The 16,964-nt window shown below is 36.8% G+C and overlaps 1 protein-coding gene across 3 annotated transcripts in view; it reads right to left on the reverse strand.

Annotated features, from left to right (window-relative positions):
- Positions 1-16,051, reverse strand: part of LOC127651547 (SH3 and PX domain-containing protein 2A-like) — a 143,547-nt gene extending 127,496 nt beyond the window's left edge. For all 3 annotated transcript variants that reach the window (XM_052137436.1, XM_052137435.1, XM_052137434.1), the window contains exon 1: positions 15,557-16,051. In XM_052137436.1, coding sequence (XP_051993396.1) covers positions 15,557-15,628 — 72 coding nt within the window. In that variant the 5' untranslated portion in view covers positions 15,629-16,051. The remainder of the gene's footprint in view (positions 1-15,556) is intronic.
- Between the last annotated feature and the right edge of the window lie 913 nt (positions 16,052-16,964).

Here is a 16,964-nt window from a genome sequence, read left to right on the forward strand (position 1 = left end):
CCGGAACATCCTAGTAACCACATAGCAACACTCTGACAACCCCTCACAACACACCTTTCTCCAGGCAAGCTCCACTTTCATTTTCTTCAAAATGTTGGCAATGCGTGACACCATATCTTGTTCTACTGAAACACTCAAAGAAAAAGTTAACCCAGAGGATCGAGCAAATTTGGAGATGTCACTTGACATCTTTTGCAAGAAAAACACATTTCAGATGATAGCTGATCCTTGCGTTAAAGTATAGCTTGTCTGTTTTTCAGAATATGTTGAATGCAATTGAATCTGGCCTCAATTATTAGTCAAGCAAACCGTTATATTTACCATTTCTCCATGTAATAGGCCCATAAATTCAGTCGTGTATTAAAGATTACATCATGGACCATAAAGTGGGAAACGGCATAAGCCTTTTTGTAGGTAATGAAATATGACAGATATCATGTAAAAACAGGCCAGATGTTTGTGGCAGAGCTGGAGAAACTGATAGGCTACATGCACTTTTAGAGAATAGAAATGAGACTTGACTTAATTTGCAATGTGGCAGGTTAAAGTGCCTCCTCTCTCAGTTGAATGCTGGGAAAGACCTTGACTAAACCACCTCATGCTGTTTCCCACAGTGTGTGTACAGTTATCCAAATAAATAGATATCACAGACTGCTTGCCTGAAATAGCATGGAGCGAGGTGTGTGTAAATGTGTGAGATAGAGGGAGAACAAGAGTGTGAGAGAATTTATTTTAAAGCAAGTGCACCGAGTGTGTGTGTGTGTGCCTACGGGAGTTATTTAAAGTCCTCCAACTGGACTGGCATGAATGCTTGCTGATTCTGCCCTTCCTTGCCCAACCATAATTTGTAGTTTCACAGTGGAGGGCAGCCTCAAACGTGTCTCTATGTGTAAGATGCAGACTCATCAACTCTCTGTCTTGATTGGCTGATGGGACTGTCCTCATGGCAACCACAGTGGAAAACAGAATTGCTGAATGCCCACGTCCAAAATATCGAGCGCAACTTCAATGTCACAGTGAGCTAAAATAGTATTTGAGAAATTTACACCAACAGGAAAGCCAACTATGAGTACAATGTCTTGACCAATTTTATAGATGCTAATTTCTAAATTTACAATGGCCAATTTCTATTATAAACCATGTCCAAAATGATTATGAAGAACGAACATATGTATATCCTTTAAATAACTACTTAGGGGTTCTACAAAATTCCAAACATAAGTATTAAATTTGGAGCGTAATTCATCCCACAACATTTGTGCTACAAATGATGACATACATGATACCTCAAATCATGTGGCTTGTTAATGAGAAGTGTGCCATTACTTTTCTGTGTTATCAGACTTACAATTTTCCCCTGGTGGGCAATAAAATATTCGCACAAACTTACATTGAAGGAGTGATTCGAGTCATATCTAGAGACCAGGGCCTGTATTCACAGAGATTTTTATCTTACCACTAGGAGTTTTCCAAAGAGTTCCTAGTTAGGAATTTTTGGTTCAAATATATTCACAAAACTGCTATGAGCAAATTTTATTAAGGAAATAAGATTAGAGTAAGGCAGGTTTGATCTTGATGCTATGGATGATGTCACGGTTTATGAGTGCGCTTTCCTAAATCGCCCAAAGTAATTGGTAGACAGGGGAGTGCAATTTGTCTGGATGGATGGATGGATGGATGGATGGATGGATGGATGGATGGAATAATCTTGGCCCGTTTGACAATTTTTCAATGTAAGCCAGTGTATTTTTTCAGTTGCGTCCCATTCACTGTATTAATTACACCAGGTAGCCCCGTGATGGCCGTTGAATACCACCTTTTTTTCTCTTGTCGGCCGATGTGCGGTCTGGAGAGGGCATGTATAGTTTGATTGATAATTCTGCTGACGAATGACAGAAATTCCCAATTCATCTTCACTACGCGGTTTAATTTTGCCCTTGGACAGTTGGTCCAACGGTAATGGTGTAATTGGGTTGTTTCGATTCATGGGAGAGGTAATTGCATCATTAAGTAAGTTTATGATAATGAAAACACAGCTGACACATTTTTTAAAACTCAATGTCAATTTATGGTTAAATATTATATTATTATAATACATCAACTCATTTGCAATTCAGGTGATACCTTTTTCAAAGGTCAATCTTGTTTATAATTTTTTTATTTTTTTGTGATTCACCCGTAGGAATTTAGAAGTCTTCAGGACAATTTCTAAGCTGTCGTGGATTTAGGAGCTACTTTAAGTGCAAAAAATGCTTTATGAATTACTCTTAGATGAGAATTTTATGAATCCTAAAATTTCTGACTTGGGCAAGTAAGCAATCACCTAGCAACCACCAAAAAAGACCCTAGAAACTGCATAGCCACACTCTGGCATCCACCCAAAATACCCTAGCACTGTGATGTGAAGTTACACGGGCAAGCACCACTCACATTTTCTTCAAAATCTTGTCTATTTTTCACTCTATAACTGAAACCTGTCAACAGACACATCGTGGAATGAGTTATCATCACACCTTTCTCTCATTCCTCTGGTATATGATGGTGTTTAATTCAGCTCTTTATTATAAATCAAAGCTTGTCAAAACAACATCTTTAATATGCCATCGTCTTCTTCATGCAGCAATATTCCATGAAATTAAGTTATCTGGCAGGCTTTAGTTGCTGTAATTGACTTTCATACAAACGGTAAAAGACATTATCATGTCCAGTTAGATCTGGCATTCTGAGACTAGCACTTTGGAGCGTAAATCAACTTGCTATTGCCTGTTATTTGGGTTTCCTCAACTTTTAAATAATCTAGCCAGTTTTTAAAAATCAGCATCAAGCTATTCCATTAGCTACATTTCGCCTTTAGCACTCGGACATCAATTCTCCAACATCAGCTTTGGTTATGCCAATTATTTTTGTAATAAGTATGTAACAATGTGTTGTAATTTCAAGTGTTCCCAAAAACTCTCAGACAAATGTAACACAATGGAGACCATCTTCTTCCAAATAAGAATCTGATGACAGAATCAGGGAACATGATTAAGACAAAGCAGCTGGATTACTGGAATCCAACAGAGACCATGAATATTAAATGCACATGAGGAAAAAAAGAGCACATTATACCATTTCATCCACATTCAAACTTCTAATTTGAGTGAAGAAACCCCTCTTCAGCTTCCAATGATATGATGTGGGATGCCAGACAAAAGCCTTTTTCAAGCAATTCTGTACCTGCAGAGACTACTCAATAATCCTTAAAATATGGCACCAAAACAAATCAAATAGCATATTATTCATAGGAAGTGTCTCAAAAGGAGAACACATAACTCAAAAGGCAAAACTCGCTATAAACATGCATTAGTTAAGTAATTTATGAAAGAGATTTTATAAGAGAACCTCAGCTAATCCTTGAAGACTGTAGCATTCTCCAACTTTTTTAAATATTTCAAAATAAACATCAAGCATTTGCAGCGAGTAGACTAGAAGGAAAGAGAGAGAAACTTACTGGTGAAAGATGTTGTCTTGTCTTCAGATTTGTCTTGAAGAAAAGGATGAGAAACCTTTAAGCAGCCTTGGTGGGGCTTAAAGTACAGGCCTTGCCACTAAACTAAGCCAACCCCGCCTAAAGAGACTATTTCAAGAGGCACATAAAAGAATATCCATCTACCATATTTCCACCAGCCATACTGCTTTTATAGCCACAAAATGGCAATTCATTTTACAACTGTCAAGGGCTGAACAGTTAAAATCTGTGATGTGTAAAATGTCAAATCTATTCAACATGCTTTGCAAGTATGTACCCATATTACACATCTACTACAACATGAAATTGTTGACATATCTGGTACATCTGGTATAAAACAAAAATACAAAATCTGCCATAACTCTCAAAAACTCTGCCAAACATGAATATTTACCATGTCGTATGGATTGCTCACATTTTGCAACACAACACATTTTAGTGCTTAGATTTTGTGCTGTGCTCTGCTGAGCATTTTTTTCACTTCATTATGGGATGCTTAAATACAGGACAATAGGGACGTTGTAATTTCATCCAAAATATGGGACATACCAGCTAATACGGGACAGTTGGGAACTCTACGTGTTGTCGGTGTTACCAAATGGCATTGGTTCTTAAATGTCTCGTCAACAATCATGACATACCAAGTATGATTATGCAGAATAGTAAATGAGGTTTTAAAGCTACAGCTGAGGGCAAGACTTTCAATAATACTGATTTGATTTTCAACATGATCACAAGGGAACTCGACATGTTCCTAGCGAATGTTGTGGTACCCTGACATCGACCCTATTCTGCTGCATTACTGACAAGCGGCATTTCCCATTAGACATTTTTCCACCAATCTGAATGTGTTTACCTATTCTGTGGCGCTACAGATTATGGTGTGTTGCACAAGCAGCATCAAAGACATTGGTTCTGGTAATTACATAAACATAATCAATGCTGAGCACAATTCAGAGTTTGAATTTCAAGGTAACTTTATTTGTCCCCGAGGGGCAATTTAGATTACAGTCAGCAGTAACAAATATATTAATCAAACAACAACAGTAAACACAACCACAGAAGAACATAATTTATATTTGAATTTACCGGGTATTGTTAACAATGGTGATAACAGTCTAAATAAATGACCTTTTTAATCTGTTTGTTCTGCATCGCGGCAGACTATATCTGTGCCCTGATGGCAGCAGCATAAATTCATCCCACAAGGGATGACTGGGGTCAGCCAGGATGGCTCTCGCCATCTTCAAAGATCTGACCTTATACAGGTCATGTAGGTCATGTAAGGGTGTGCCAACAATTTTGCTGCATACCTTCACGATACCTTGCATGCGATTTTTCTGTTTAATAGAAAGTGACCCGTGCCAACAGATAAAAGAGAAAGTAAGAACTGATTCAATAAAACAGGAATAAAACATTTCCATAAAAACAGTGTCGACATTAAAACTACGAAGCTTACTGAAGAAAGTGCATGCGCTGATGTGCTTTTTACACACAGCATCAACCTGGGACTCAAAGCACAGTTTACTGTCGATTACAGTCCCAAGATATTTGTACTGCTGCACTAGTTCAACTGGCTGATTGTCCATCACAACAGGGGAAATGACAGTGGGATTTCTTCTAAAGTCAATGCACATCTCTTTCGTTTTTGCCACATTAATATTTAAAAAGGAGGATTTGCACCAATCAATAAAATCATCCACTACAGGACCGTGTTCAGGGTCATCACTACTGAGGAGGGACACAATGACAGAATCATCCGCAAATTTAATAATAAGGCGCCGTTCATGATGGCTTTGGCATTCATTTGTATATAAAACAAATAAAAGATGGGAGAGGACACAGCCCTGGGGGGACCCAGTAGAAGAGAAAAGTGCATCTGATAAAACTGATAAATTTTGCCTAAGATTACATTTTTACTCCATTGACAGTTAGGTTAAGGCATTTGCGAGTACATTACATCACTTACAACTAAAAACAACTCGCTTTATACAACTCGCTTTTGGCACAGTGCTGTATACATTACACCCAGAAACTGGAGCTCACGCGTGGCCATACGTTTAACAACAATTCCAGCTTTGGCCACTGGAGGCAGTGGTTCAGATTTCAGTAAACACAGCCTGATTTCAGCTGAGGAACATTTGAGCTACTGTCACTGAATTCAAAGTGAGATAAATCTGTAATTTCAGTCTGCTACTCACACATAGCTTCAAAAGACTTGGAATGTATCACGAGTCAAATGGACTACTTTTTGTGTTTTCATGGTGCGTACATTTTTTTTTATAAATTTTTTTTTATGCTTGACAGTCCTTGGTCACAATATGATTTTGGAAAGGGAATTCCATACAGAGAAAGGCAGAAAGTTTGTGGTCATTTAAAAGTTTGCATGTGCCACTGGATTCCCTCTTGATCTTTCACCCTGATACCTACAAGCACACTTCTAGCTTCCAGAAAGGGATGTAGTACAGGAAGTGGAAGTTGAGTGGACTGTTAGAAGTACAGATGAAAAAGTGTCAACTCAGCATCTAAGCCAACCTTTCACCATCATCACCATTGGTCTTTCAGAACTCATGCTCTGGAACCATATATCCTCTCCCAAACTCAACCTTAAACATTACTTATAAAATATTACTATGTTATAATTAAAGGTCAACCAATATGTGGTATTCAACGGACAATGTGTTACCGATATCTAGAGAGCAGGGTAGCTGATGGCCGATATATTACCAAAATGTACTGTATATTCATGGTAGACAACACATATTCAATTCATGCTTTCTTAAAAAAATTTCTTCACTGGCTGCACACAAAAACAAACAAACCGTTTCTCCAACAAATTACTCTTACGAGCCATATATATATATATATAAACTGGTTGCTAGACAAATCACCAATCATCTTAATTGCAGTTCTTTTCCTTTGCACTCAATGCAGTTTGGTTTTAGGGCTAATCATTCCACAGAGACAGCAATATGTTATTTTCTAGAAAAGGTTAAATCAAATATGGACAATGGAGGGGTAGTGGGAGCAATCTTTTAGATCTTCAGTAAAGCATTTGATACAGTTAACCATTCAGTTTTACTGCATAAACTTCATGCATTTAATTTTTCCCCAAAATTCATTGACCTCATTAATTCATACCTTTTATCTCGTTCACAAAGTGTAAGAATTGACCAATATAGTTCTACCCCTTTACCATTATCAACTGGTGTTCCACAGGGTTCAATTATAGGTCCAATTCTTTTCAGTTTATACATTAATGATTTACCATCTTTGTGTAAAACCTGTGACACTTTGATGTATGCAGACGACACTGCTGTTTTGGCCTATGGAAAATCCACAGAGGAAGTTGCCTCAAAACTTACAGAGGCCATGTCACTGATCTCAACCTGGTTAGAGCAATTTTGTCTGCAATTGAATATATCCAAAACAGTAGCTATGTTCTTTTCAAAAAATAATATAAATATAAAACCTGAAATTGTATTATCTGGAGAAAGATTACAGGTCGTCACAGAATATAAATATTTAGGACTATATATAGACTCTAACCTAAATTTCAAAACTCACATAAAAAAAGTTAGTAATAGGATTAAGTTCAGTCTAGTGAACTTCAGATTCATTAGAGACTTCCTTTCAACAGAAGCTGCTAAATTATATTTCTTTTCTATGATTTTATCTCACATAACATATTGTTTAATAAGCTGGTCCAATACTCACTCTACAACAATAAAACCATTAAAAACATTATACAAACAATCATTAAAAATACTGGATAAAAAACCATACCACTACCACCACTGTAGTATTCTGAGGAAATATCAGTTACTTACTTGGGATAATCTAATTAAATACAAAAACATCTGTTTAATTTACAAAATCAGACATGGTCTAGCACCTCCTCCACTATGTGACTTTATACATTTTAGATCTAGTGAGATTAGGGTAACCAGAGGGGCAGTGAGGGAAGACTGCATTATCCCCGGAGAAAAACAGCTTTTGGTCAGTCTGTTTTCTCCGTAAGAGCAGCGCAGCAATGGAACACAGTGCCTGAAAACATCAGAGAGTCCTTGTCATTCTTTTCATTCAAAAAGAATGCAAACAAATGGCTGGTTGAGAGCCAATCTTGTAGTCACTAATGCTTTCTGTGTACACTTATACATTGTGTATTTATTTATTTTAATATGAATTGTATTTTTTAACCATAATGTGTTGTATTTAATTGTATTTTTGTGATTTTATACCTGTGGTTATTTTTAAGGTTGCCTTTTTACACCCGGCTGGGGACTACCGATGAAAATTAGCACTTTTGAGCTAACTCGGGTACATTTACATTGTTTCAATGTTGATTAATGTACACTGTCCCCTTTCAAAACAAAATAAAGATAAAGATAAAGATAAAGATATATATAAAAATGTGTGTGTGTCTGTGTTTATAATCCATTCAGAAGGCTGACAGGGGATTTTGGAATTTACCACATTTCTATCACCCAAGTGGGAATAAGTCCTTTTTTTTACTCTATCTCCACTTTCACATTCTTCGTGCATATAGCTCCCTACTGGACAGGGAGGAGAATTTAAAATAAAAAAGGGACTTATTGATCTGTTTCTCTCTCACCTATCATATTACTTCAGAATATATGGATTTAACCAACTGGAGTTGTATGGATCACTTTTGTGCTGCATTTATGTGCTTTTTGGAGCTTCACATTTTTGGTCACCATTCATTCACATTGTATAGGCCTACAGAGCTGAAATATCCTTCTAAAAATCTTCATTTGTGTTCAGCAGATGAAAGAAAGTCATACACATCTGGGATGGCATGAGGGTGAGCAAATTATGAGAATTAAACATTTTGGGTGAACTATCCCTTTAAAACTAGGACTTGTCAAGCCAATATCAAAGTTTGTCTTGACAAATTTTACCAATAGTTATTATTATTTTTCTGATTATGACTATTGAAAGTCAAACGCTTTCACAAACTTAGAGTTATTAGTCAGCCTCCTCCACAAGATTATGTACCTACTGGATGTTGTAACTAGACAAAACTTTCAGAGGGTACATTTTATTGCTATTTTTCAGCTCCATTACACTAACGTGGCTTTTCAAACACCCTCTCATCACAATCTCATCGTTCATCCCGGTGCCCTTTTAGAGAGCCAGACTCAGTGTCCCACGCAATAAAAAACTTCACAAACAAACATGGCATTAGTTAACATAACTCTAGCTTTGGCTGCTGATCGAAGATTCTTTAGAAACTGAGCTGTTATAATGTATAAAACATCCTAAAAATTAGGGATGTTCCAATTTCAAGGCCGATATGGTATCTGATCATTAACAGCTCCTTCTGGCCGATATGATAATCGATCATTTTACTTTTGGCTTATTAATTGGCTTAAAACTACTAAAAAATATAATTTTTGTTAAAAAATTTAGGATTTGGATGATTTAATGCAAATAATCTGACCAACTCTACTGCTTTTTAATTTGCAAACAAATTTAGTTTGTGTGTAGTCTGAAACAGAGTTAAACAAGCAGTTTTAGGTAAAGTAAACAAATATCATGCTAGACTTAAGAACATTTGCAGCACAGAAATAAACATAGAAAGTAATAAACAATGAACATTTTATATGAGATAAAAAACAAGACATAGGACATATCTTACTAGCTAAAATTATTTAAATCTAAAAATAGGCAGAAACAAGAGTCTGCAAATAAATATTCAATATCAGCTGATAAGTATCAAATATCGACCAACACAGATAAAAAAAAAAAATATATATATATATATATATAAATCTTCCAATGACCAATAAAGTGCCAATATATTGTGCAATCCTCCTGAAAATATGGTCAGACTCTAATAAACTATCCCAGCAAAATCCTTTGCGGGACAATATCCCTTTATGTTTGATGCCACTAATAGCTACTCTGAGAGAAGAGGCTATTTCCCATGAAGACTGCTCCACCGTGGCAGGGCCTTCACATCCTGCCCACACATGTTGTCAACAGCAGCTCTGGCATCATTTGTTTTCTATGATGTAATCAAGCTGCACTGAAAGCAATAGCGTGCTGGCAGCAAACAGTCAGATCCCTCAAACAGAGGCACTGAGCTTTAGTGCTCCAAGATGTCATATTGGACAAGGAACAAGAGAAGAGGAGGCGGAGAGAGAGAGGAAAGGGAAATTAAATTTTGGAAAATTAAGGACAAGTGACGAAAGACAGGATGCAGCAGGAGTAATTTGTCAGTACATAAATGTGTCTGAGAGACACAGTGCTGATGTTGGATGTGTTGATTTTGGAAAAGGGGGGTTCCGTTAATGGAACTGTTTAGCCAGCAAAAACGTTATATTCTGTTATCATTTTCTCACCCTCGTGTTGTTCCAGCCCAATTTATTTTTCTTTCCTCCATGGAACACATGGACAGGCGATGTTTCAAAGAATGTTTACGCTGCTTTTGTCCATACAATGCAAGCATACAGTGAACAGTGGTTGTCAGGCATCAAAAAAGCACCATAAAAGTAGTCCACTGGCATGCAAAATTTTTTGTCAAAATCTTCTGAAGCCATATGATAACTTTGTATGAGGAACAACCCAAAATTTAAGTCAATATTTGCTTGCACTACTGGGTGGATTTAAAATTGTATTAGCTTTTCTCTGTATTCAAATGTGTTGCATTTCAATAGGTTAAGGAACACCCAAGAATCCCAAATCAAAACAAAAAAGAATGAATAAATAAATAAATAATTGTCCCAATTAATCACATTTAATCGCATATACAAATATTTGCTGAGAAAGCTCCTCATAAAACAATAATTCAATATATAATGATGAAATTATACATAGTTATCTTTAAATATAAAACAATGTATATATATATATATATATATATAAAAAATATATTCATAGATAATTAAAATGCTTTACAATCCTGTAGCAGAATAGTTAATCATTGATAAGACGATACAAAAAGGGCATTAGAATACAATGTATTGTTTACTACCATATTATTGATCATAAGCCAGTCATTGACATACAGTTCACAGCAATCCATTTCACAAGTGAATTTGTCAATCAGTTTGAGATTTATTTTGAGGGCTTGTTTAAGGACCTGTCAATGTACACCTGCATCAGACATGCTTGTGTAGCATTTCGGTTGCATTATGTCATAAACATAAAATGTTTAGGTCACTGTGTCAAGTTAAATATAGTTTAATACTCAATCTTTAAACACATCTTAAGATTCCTTAGTTCGCATTTGCGCTCCTTCAAGTGTTTTGAATGCAAGAACGTAACGTATGTTTGTGTTGTTCTGCCTAATGAAGTGTTTTCTTCACTGTATAAACTGCACGTTGCTCAAACAGCTGAAATTTCACCTACTGCCCTCTGGAGTGAACAGGTGGTACTACAAGCTTGCATTGCTCAGGACTCTTCCTTATTATGGTCCGGGGGCATTGCGATTAATTGCGTAAATTTTTTTAACACGTTATTTTTAATAAAATCACACTGAATTAACGCGTTAAATCGACAGCCCTAATTGTAGTATTATTTTCGAACACTTAAGCACATTTTACATATTTAATTCTCATTACAAAATACGTTTTACATTTGCTATTCTTATAGATTTCATTGATGATTCGTGTTACCGTAACAGTCATTTTTTACTGAATTACAATAAAAAAGTGCGGTTGTAGTTTTTCATTTAATTAAAATCAGTGAAAATGAACAGCAGTACCAAGAGAGTGCCACTATGATGTATAAATACTGTACAATTTAAATAAAATAGCATTTTCTTCATGTTGCGGCAATTAGAATATCATAATGACAATCTTTTTGTTTTGTTTTTTGCATTGTGGTAATGACAATTGAGGGGGGTAAAATGTGTCATGAAAATAATGTCACAATGTAAAGAAAAACATAACAGTAAAAAAATGCTTCATTTTCTATATTCAAAATATTTTTGTTGGTTTCATGAGAATTAACCTAATGATGTTTACTGTAAGATTTTGGCCTGTTCTTCACAAAAAGTTATGATTTTGGCTATTGTACGAATTCAAAACATTATCGTGATAACCATGGCAATATCGCCCAGCCCTATCTAATGTCCCTTTTGCTTACATCTAAAAGAAATCCCCAGCTAATGTTGCTAATTATTAGGGGACATTAGAAAATGTTATTTTTACTAATTATATTTTATTACTTTTATTCTTGGTCACATTTTGGCTTTTAAAAATGAACAAATCAATGTATTCAATCAGTAAATAAGATACTATATTTCATATATTATTTTTGTTACATATTTATTGTTAAATTGCATAATTTATACTATTTACAAGTATTTACATTGATTTCTTAAACACGTTCTAAAACCGGTACTGTCTCTTTTACAAAAACAATGGCATCTGTATGAGCGCATGTTAGAAGACTAGAGGACTCGAACAGCTTCACCTCATCTGTGCGATGCATGTTTACAATTAAATGTTTTTTTGTAGTTGTTTTTGATCAACAAAAAAAACTGAATGCAAATACAGATCAAATACAGAACAGAAAAGTTTTTAAAAGAGACGGTATTCAAAGACAAATGGGTTGTGGATCTCATCTTGGACACACATTACACGGAAAAACTTTTACTCTCAAGATGATGTGAAAGGATCTCACTGCTGAACACCTAACGACTAAACTACACAATTACTGGTGAGTGTGAACATTTACCAGCCAATTGTCAAATGCATTCACTTTGCATAGCATGAAATTTGGTTGCAAATGTAAGTGATTTCCTCTCGTTGTAGTGGAGGGTTGCACATTGGGTGAAAGATCGATCTTGGGATATAAGAATTGATATTGAGATCCTTTAAATGAAGATCATATTTAATATAATTAATACAAATTATATTTTTAACCACCCCTGATTAAAAACATCTTCTGTGTTCCATGGAAGAAAGATTGTATGGTTTGAAACGGCATGAGGGTGAATTAATAATGACAGACGTTTCATTTTTTTGTGTGTTTTCTTCAAGCTGTAACACAAGCCAAATACAAGCCAAACTAAATCAAACATCCATAGCTACAGTCACATTTTGTGGCCAATAGCAGTGTTTTGATAGCCATGATACACACCAAACAATATCACCATGGCATGTCATGGCATGATTTTTTGTTGTGGCCCATGACAGCAAATTAACAGATGGAAACAGCAAAGAAAATGTGTCATGGACAAAAGCTGTCAAGACAGCAGATTGTCTGGGGAGAGCCTCAAGGCAGCTTGGTGTAACACTCGCACACACATACAGAAACACATTTTGGACATAGATGGGGACCAGGGCTAGGTAATGAATTGTGTGTGTCTGTGTCTGTGTGTGTGTGTGTGTGTGTGTGTGTGTGTAAACATGTTACACTCAGAATCCATACAAAGGAATAACAGAACCAATCCTTTGGAGGACTATTTTTATGTTTACTTCCTGTCTGGAAGCATGACATTTTTCCATTGCATGACCCCCTATTTTTATTGAATTCTTAGACTTCAAATTATCAGCTGACTGATGATGACAAACGTGCACTCTTTTCCAATGCGGATGTAAGGATGCCCTTTATCATCTTACCACTGTATTTAAGACTGCTCCTGGACCAGCATAAACGCCCCAAGTGGAGTATTGTGACTTTTAGTTTTACTTTATGTTAGTGTACTTCTGATAGATGACAAAAATGTACTTTTAGCAGATAAACGCATTTCTCTTCAGGGGAAAAAGGACCAAAAATATTAACAACTCTTGCACTATAAATATTTTTGGCTCTAGAATATCTCTAGAATGAAATTGTCCCTCCCTCTAATACAATCTACAACAAACCAGCGAGTAGCAAATCACAGTTAAAGGCTGTGACTTAAACTAAAGCCAACAGTTCCCACCCACTTTTTCAGCCATCTTGGTTCCGGAAGTATTTTTCCCATTTATTTATATATTTATTTAAAAAAAAATAATAATCATGAACCAAATCAACCAGCTCCAAGCTGAACCACAACATCGCAAACTTTGATTTGTAGCAAAAAATATTAGAAAATCAGACAAAAGTGTCCAGAGGCCTTTTGGGCCATTTAAAGTATATTGCAAAATATTCAGATATATTCAAATAAATAAGTAGCTTGAGAGCGTAGAGAGAATGACTTGGATTTTTAGTTTTGCCCTAATTGCAATAAAAAAAATAATTTTAAAAAATGAATGGACGAGCCTTTAAATATTTCTACATTTTGTGCTTCAAAAGGAAATACATTGACAAAACTGCTCTTTTTTCAAGTGCAATTTCATGTGGTCTTTAAAGTATGAAATGAAAACAGCTTTTTTTTTCTCCCCCTTTCCCTTCCAATTTGCAATGCCCAATTCCCAATGCGCTCTAGGTCCTTGTGGTGGTGTAGTGACTCACCTCTATCCAGGTGGCGGCGGACGAATCTCAGTTGCCTCCGCGTCTGAGACCGTCAATCCATGCATCTTTTCACGTGGCTTGTTGAGCGCGTTACCACGGAGACCTATCATGTGTGGAGGCGTCACGCTATTCTCCGCGGCATCCACGCACAACTCACCACACACCCCACCGAGAGCGAGAATCACACATTATAGCGACCAAGAGGAGGTTACCAAAACGTGACTCTACCCACCCTAGCAATCAGGCCATTTGGTTGCTTAGGAAGCCTGACTGGAGTCACTCAGCACACCCTGGATTCGAACATGGAGTTGTTGAAGTCTCCATTCAAAGAGAGAGGAAGTCACAATGCTTCCATGGGGAATAAAACAAGGGCATGTGGCTTCACATTTCCCCTCCGCCTTTCTCTCTCATAAAGAAAGCATACCCAGCTGTTTGACAAACATAACTAATGAGACTGAACAACTGCCTTTCTTTTTTTACTCTCTTTCCAGAGTCTGGGTAAGCCTGTGGGACAGCGCCATGCATATTCCAAAGTCTTGTTCTCCCTTGAGAGTGCAATGAAGCCATGGCAAAGCCAGCGGCTCCGCTAAGAGCTATAGGGGAGGATAGTGCACTAATGCTGATCTGAGAACAGTTGTGTAGCTCACACTGGATGAGAGATAGAAACAAAGGGTTTTAAAGACGCTGTTCAATACAACATTTCTAACCACTGATGAATGTTATAAGCTAATTTGTCTGCTAATTGCTAAATGTAAATTTGGCAACTAACATGTCAATTTACTCTACCAACTCGGCTGGTTGGCTGTTCTAGCAAAACCAAATAGAGTATTGCTGTTTTTATGACAAAATCAAACTCTATATACAAGTTGTTGCACTTATTTACTAGAAGTCTGAGACCACATTCAAAATCTTGGATTTTCTTTCTCAATTTAACCTGGAAGCAGACAAAATATGTACGGATTTTAGAAAATTAAAACAATTTTAGGCCACTAATTAAATGTAACAAATTCTGACAATGACCATGTTAGGTCTTTCATATGATGTTCGAAGCAAAGCTCATTGAGAAATTCTCCCATCATGCTGGAATAGCATTTGTTTGCATAAACTTGTGGAGTCAATGCTAGCTCCAGTGCATGCTTTCATTAAAGCAAAGGTTTTTATTAAATAAGAAAGCAAAATAGAAGCACTTTCACTTGTGACCTTTCAGACTTTAGGACCACATTGCTTTTCATAGGCATGTAAAGGCCTATATTAAGTAGTCTATTACCAATTTATCATATGGTCCAGCTATGGTACTTCTTTGGGCCACTAAAGCCCAAAATCTGCCTGTGAAGTTGTGGCCCAAAATGCCCGTCAAGGGGGGTGTGACAGTTCCTCTGGACTTCATGCGTAAAAGTTGAATCAAAGTGAGACCCTTACAGCAGATCACTTTACGCATGACGCCAGCTGATCAAACCACACACGTCACCGATCAGTTCTTTAATCGATCATTAACTCTCTGACTCATCTTGCTTAACTACATAGTAAAGAGTCTTTTCAAACGAAAATGCGGACTCAGTGCATAATGCATTTCAGTGCATCAGTAAACATCTGGGTCGAGAAAGACCCGATGTAATTAGGTAGTAAACTCACATAATGTTTGGATGGATGCCTCCTCTTCTCCACATCCACGACTTTGACATCCAAAACTGTCCGAAACTGCATTTTAGAAGCGGACGCTTCGGCGATGTGAATGATCAAATTGCTGAGCGAAATAAATGATCTGCGCGAAGGAGTCACGTATCCGTCCTTCTTCACCTCCTCAATGAAAGAGTACGGTTGTTGCGCCCCGGCCCGTCCGTTTACTCCCCCTTGACTAAATATAGATAAGAGTATTAAATTAACAGGGTCTAAAACGGCAGGAAACGCAAATCCCGGTATCCATTTCTCTCGCGTTCCAGCTGAATTCGAATTGAGACGCGTTCTATAGTGTCCTTCTAGAATCCAGATAGACGCGTCAAGGCACGAGCGTTTAACTTGAGGATTGGCGCGTGTCCTTTGTGTGCACTACGAAGGTATACCTGAAGTGTGTGTGTGTGTGTGTGGGGGGGGGGTCCTCAAACGTGAACGGACCACGTCGTAAAAGCCGGGGCGCATTCACCGCTAAGTCCATTCGAAGGAGAACGCAGTCAATGCTCGAAGGAGCACACAAGCGCGAGCACACATTGGGATATTTGGGCAATGTGGGGTTGGGCTTCTTGACAAGAGCTCTGTTGCCTTTCAAGAGACTCTACGAGAATAAAAATCCCCAATGCTCTGTATAACACCGTTGTCTTCCTTCTTAAAAGAGAGAATGACTGGATTATACAGAACAGACGTGGTTCAGTTTGCCTCCCAAAGTGTGTTTATGGAAGTCTGAAACGTTTGTAGGGCAATTGTAGAAGAAATAAAAATGCAAAAACTATTGTAATAAATGACTGAGGCGAAAAATTAATAATTGCCTTATCAATGTACAATTGAAAAAATGAGTATACCATTACCTGACTATAACACGGACAGAGTTTGAATTAACAGGCTGATTTCCGTTAGATGAACTGCATACTGCCAATAAGAATGAAGAATAGACCAGAAGCAGCATGGATACAGATGTGCTCATGGACAGTGGCGTATTTAAGGACAACACTGGCCTCGTGTGGCCACATACTGTAACTACAATTTTAAATGACAGACTGGTAAAAAGTGCAAATTTAGCCTTACGAAACAAGTTAATTTCAATATTCAGAACAATTTTGAAAATATATCCACATATTTTTCTTATACTGAACCATGAAAAAGCGATTACGAGTGAGGATGCAATCATTATTAATAAACATGAAATTACTTTAATGGTTAAAATAAACCAATAAAATATATATATATATATATATATTTTTTTTTTTTTTTTTTCCCCGGGGATGTAAAAAAATATGCTAAGCTGCCCTCGTGTGGCCACAGATTGTAACTACAGTTTTAAATGACAGGTTGGTAAACGGTGCAAATATTCAAAAGATATAAAATATTT

Source organism: Xyrauchen texanus, chromosome 11, assembly GCF_025860055.1.
Source record: "Xyrauchen texanus isolate HMW12.3.18 chromosome 11, RBS_HiC_50CHRs, whole genome shotgun sequence".
NCBI lineage: Eukaryota > Metazoa > Chordata > Actinopteri > Cypriniformes > Catostomidae > Xyrauchen > Xyrauchen texanus.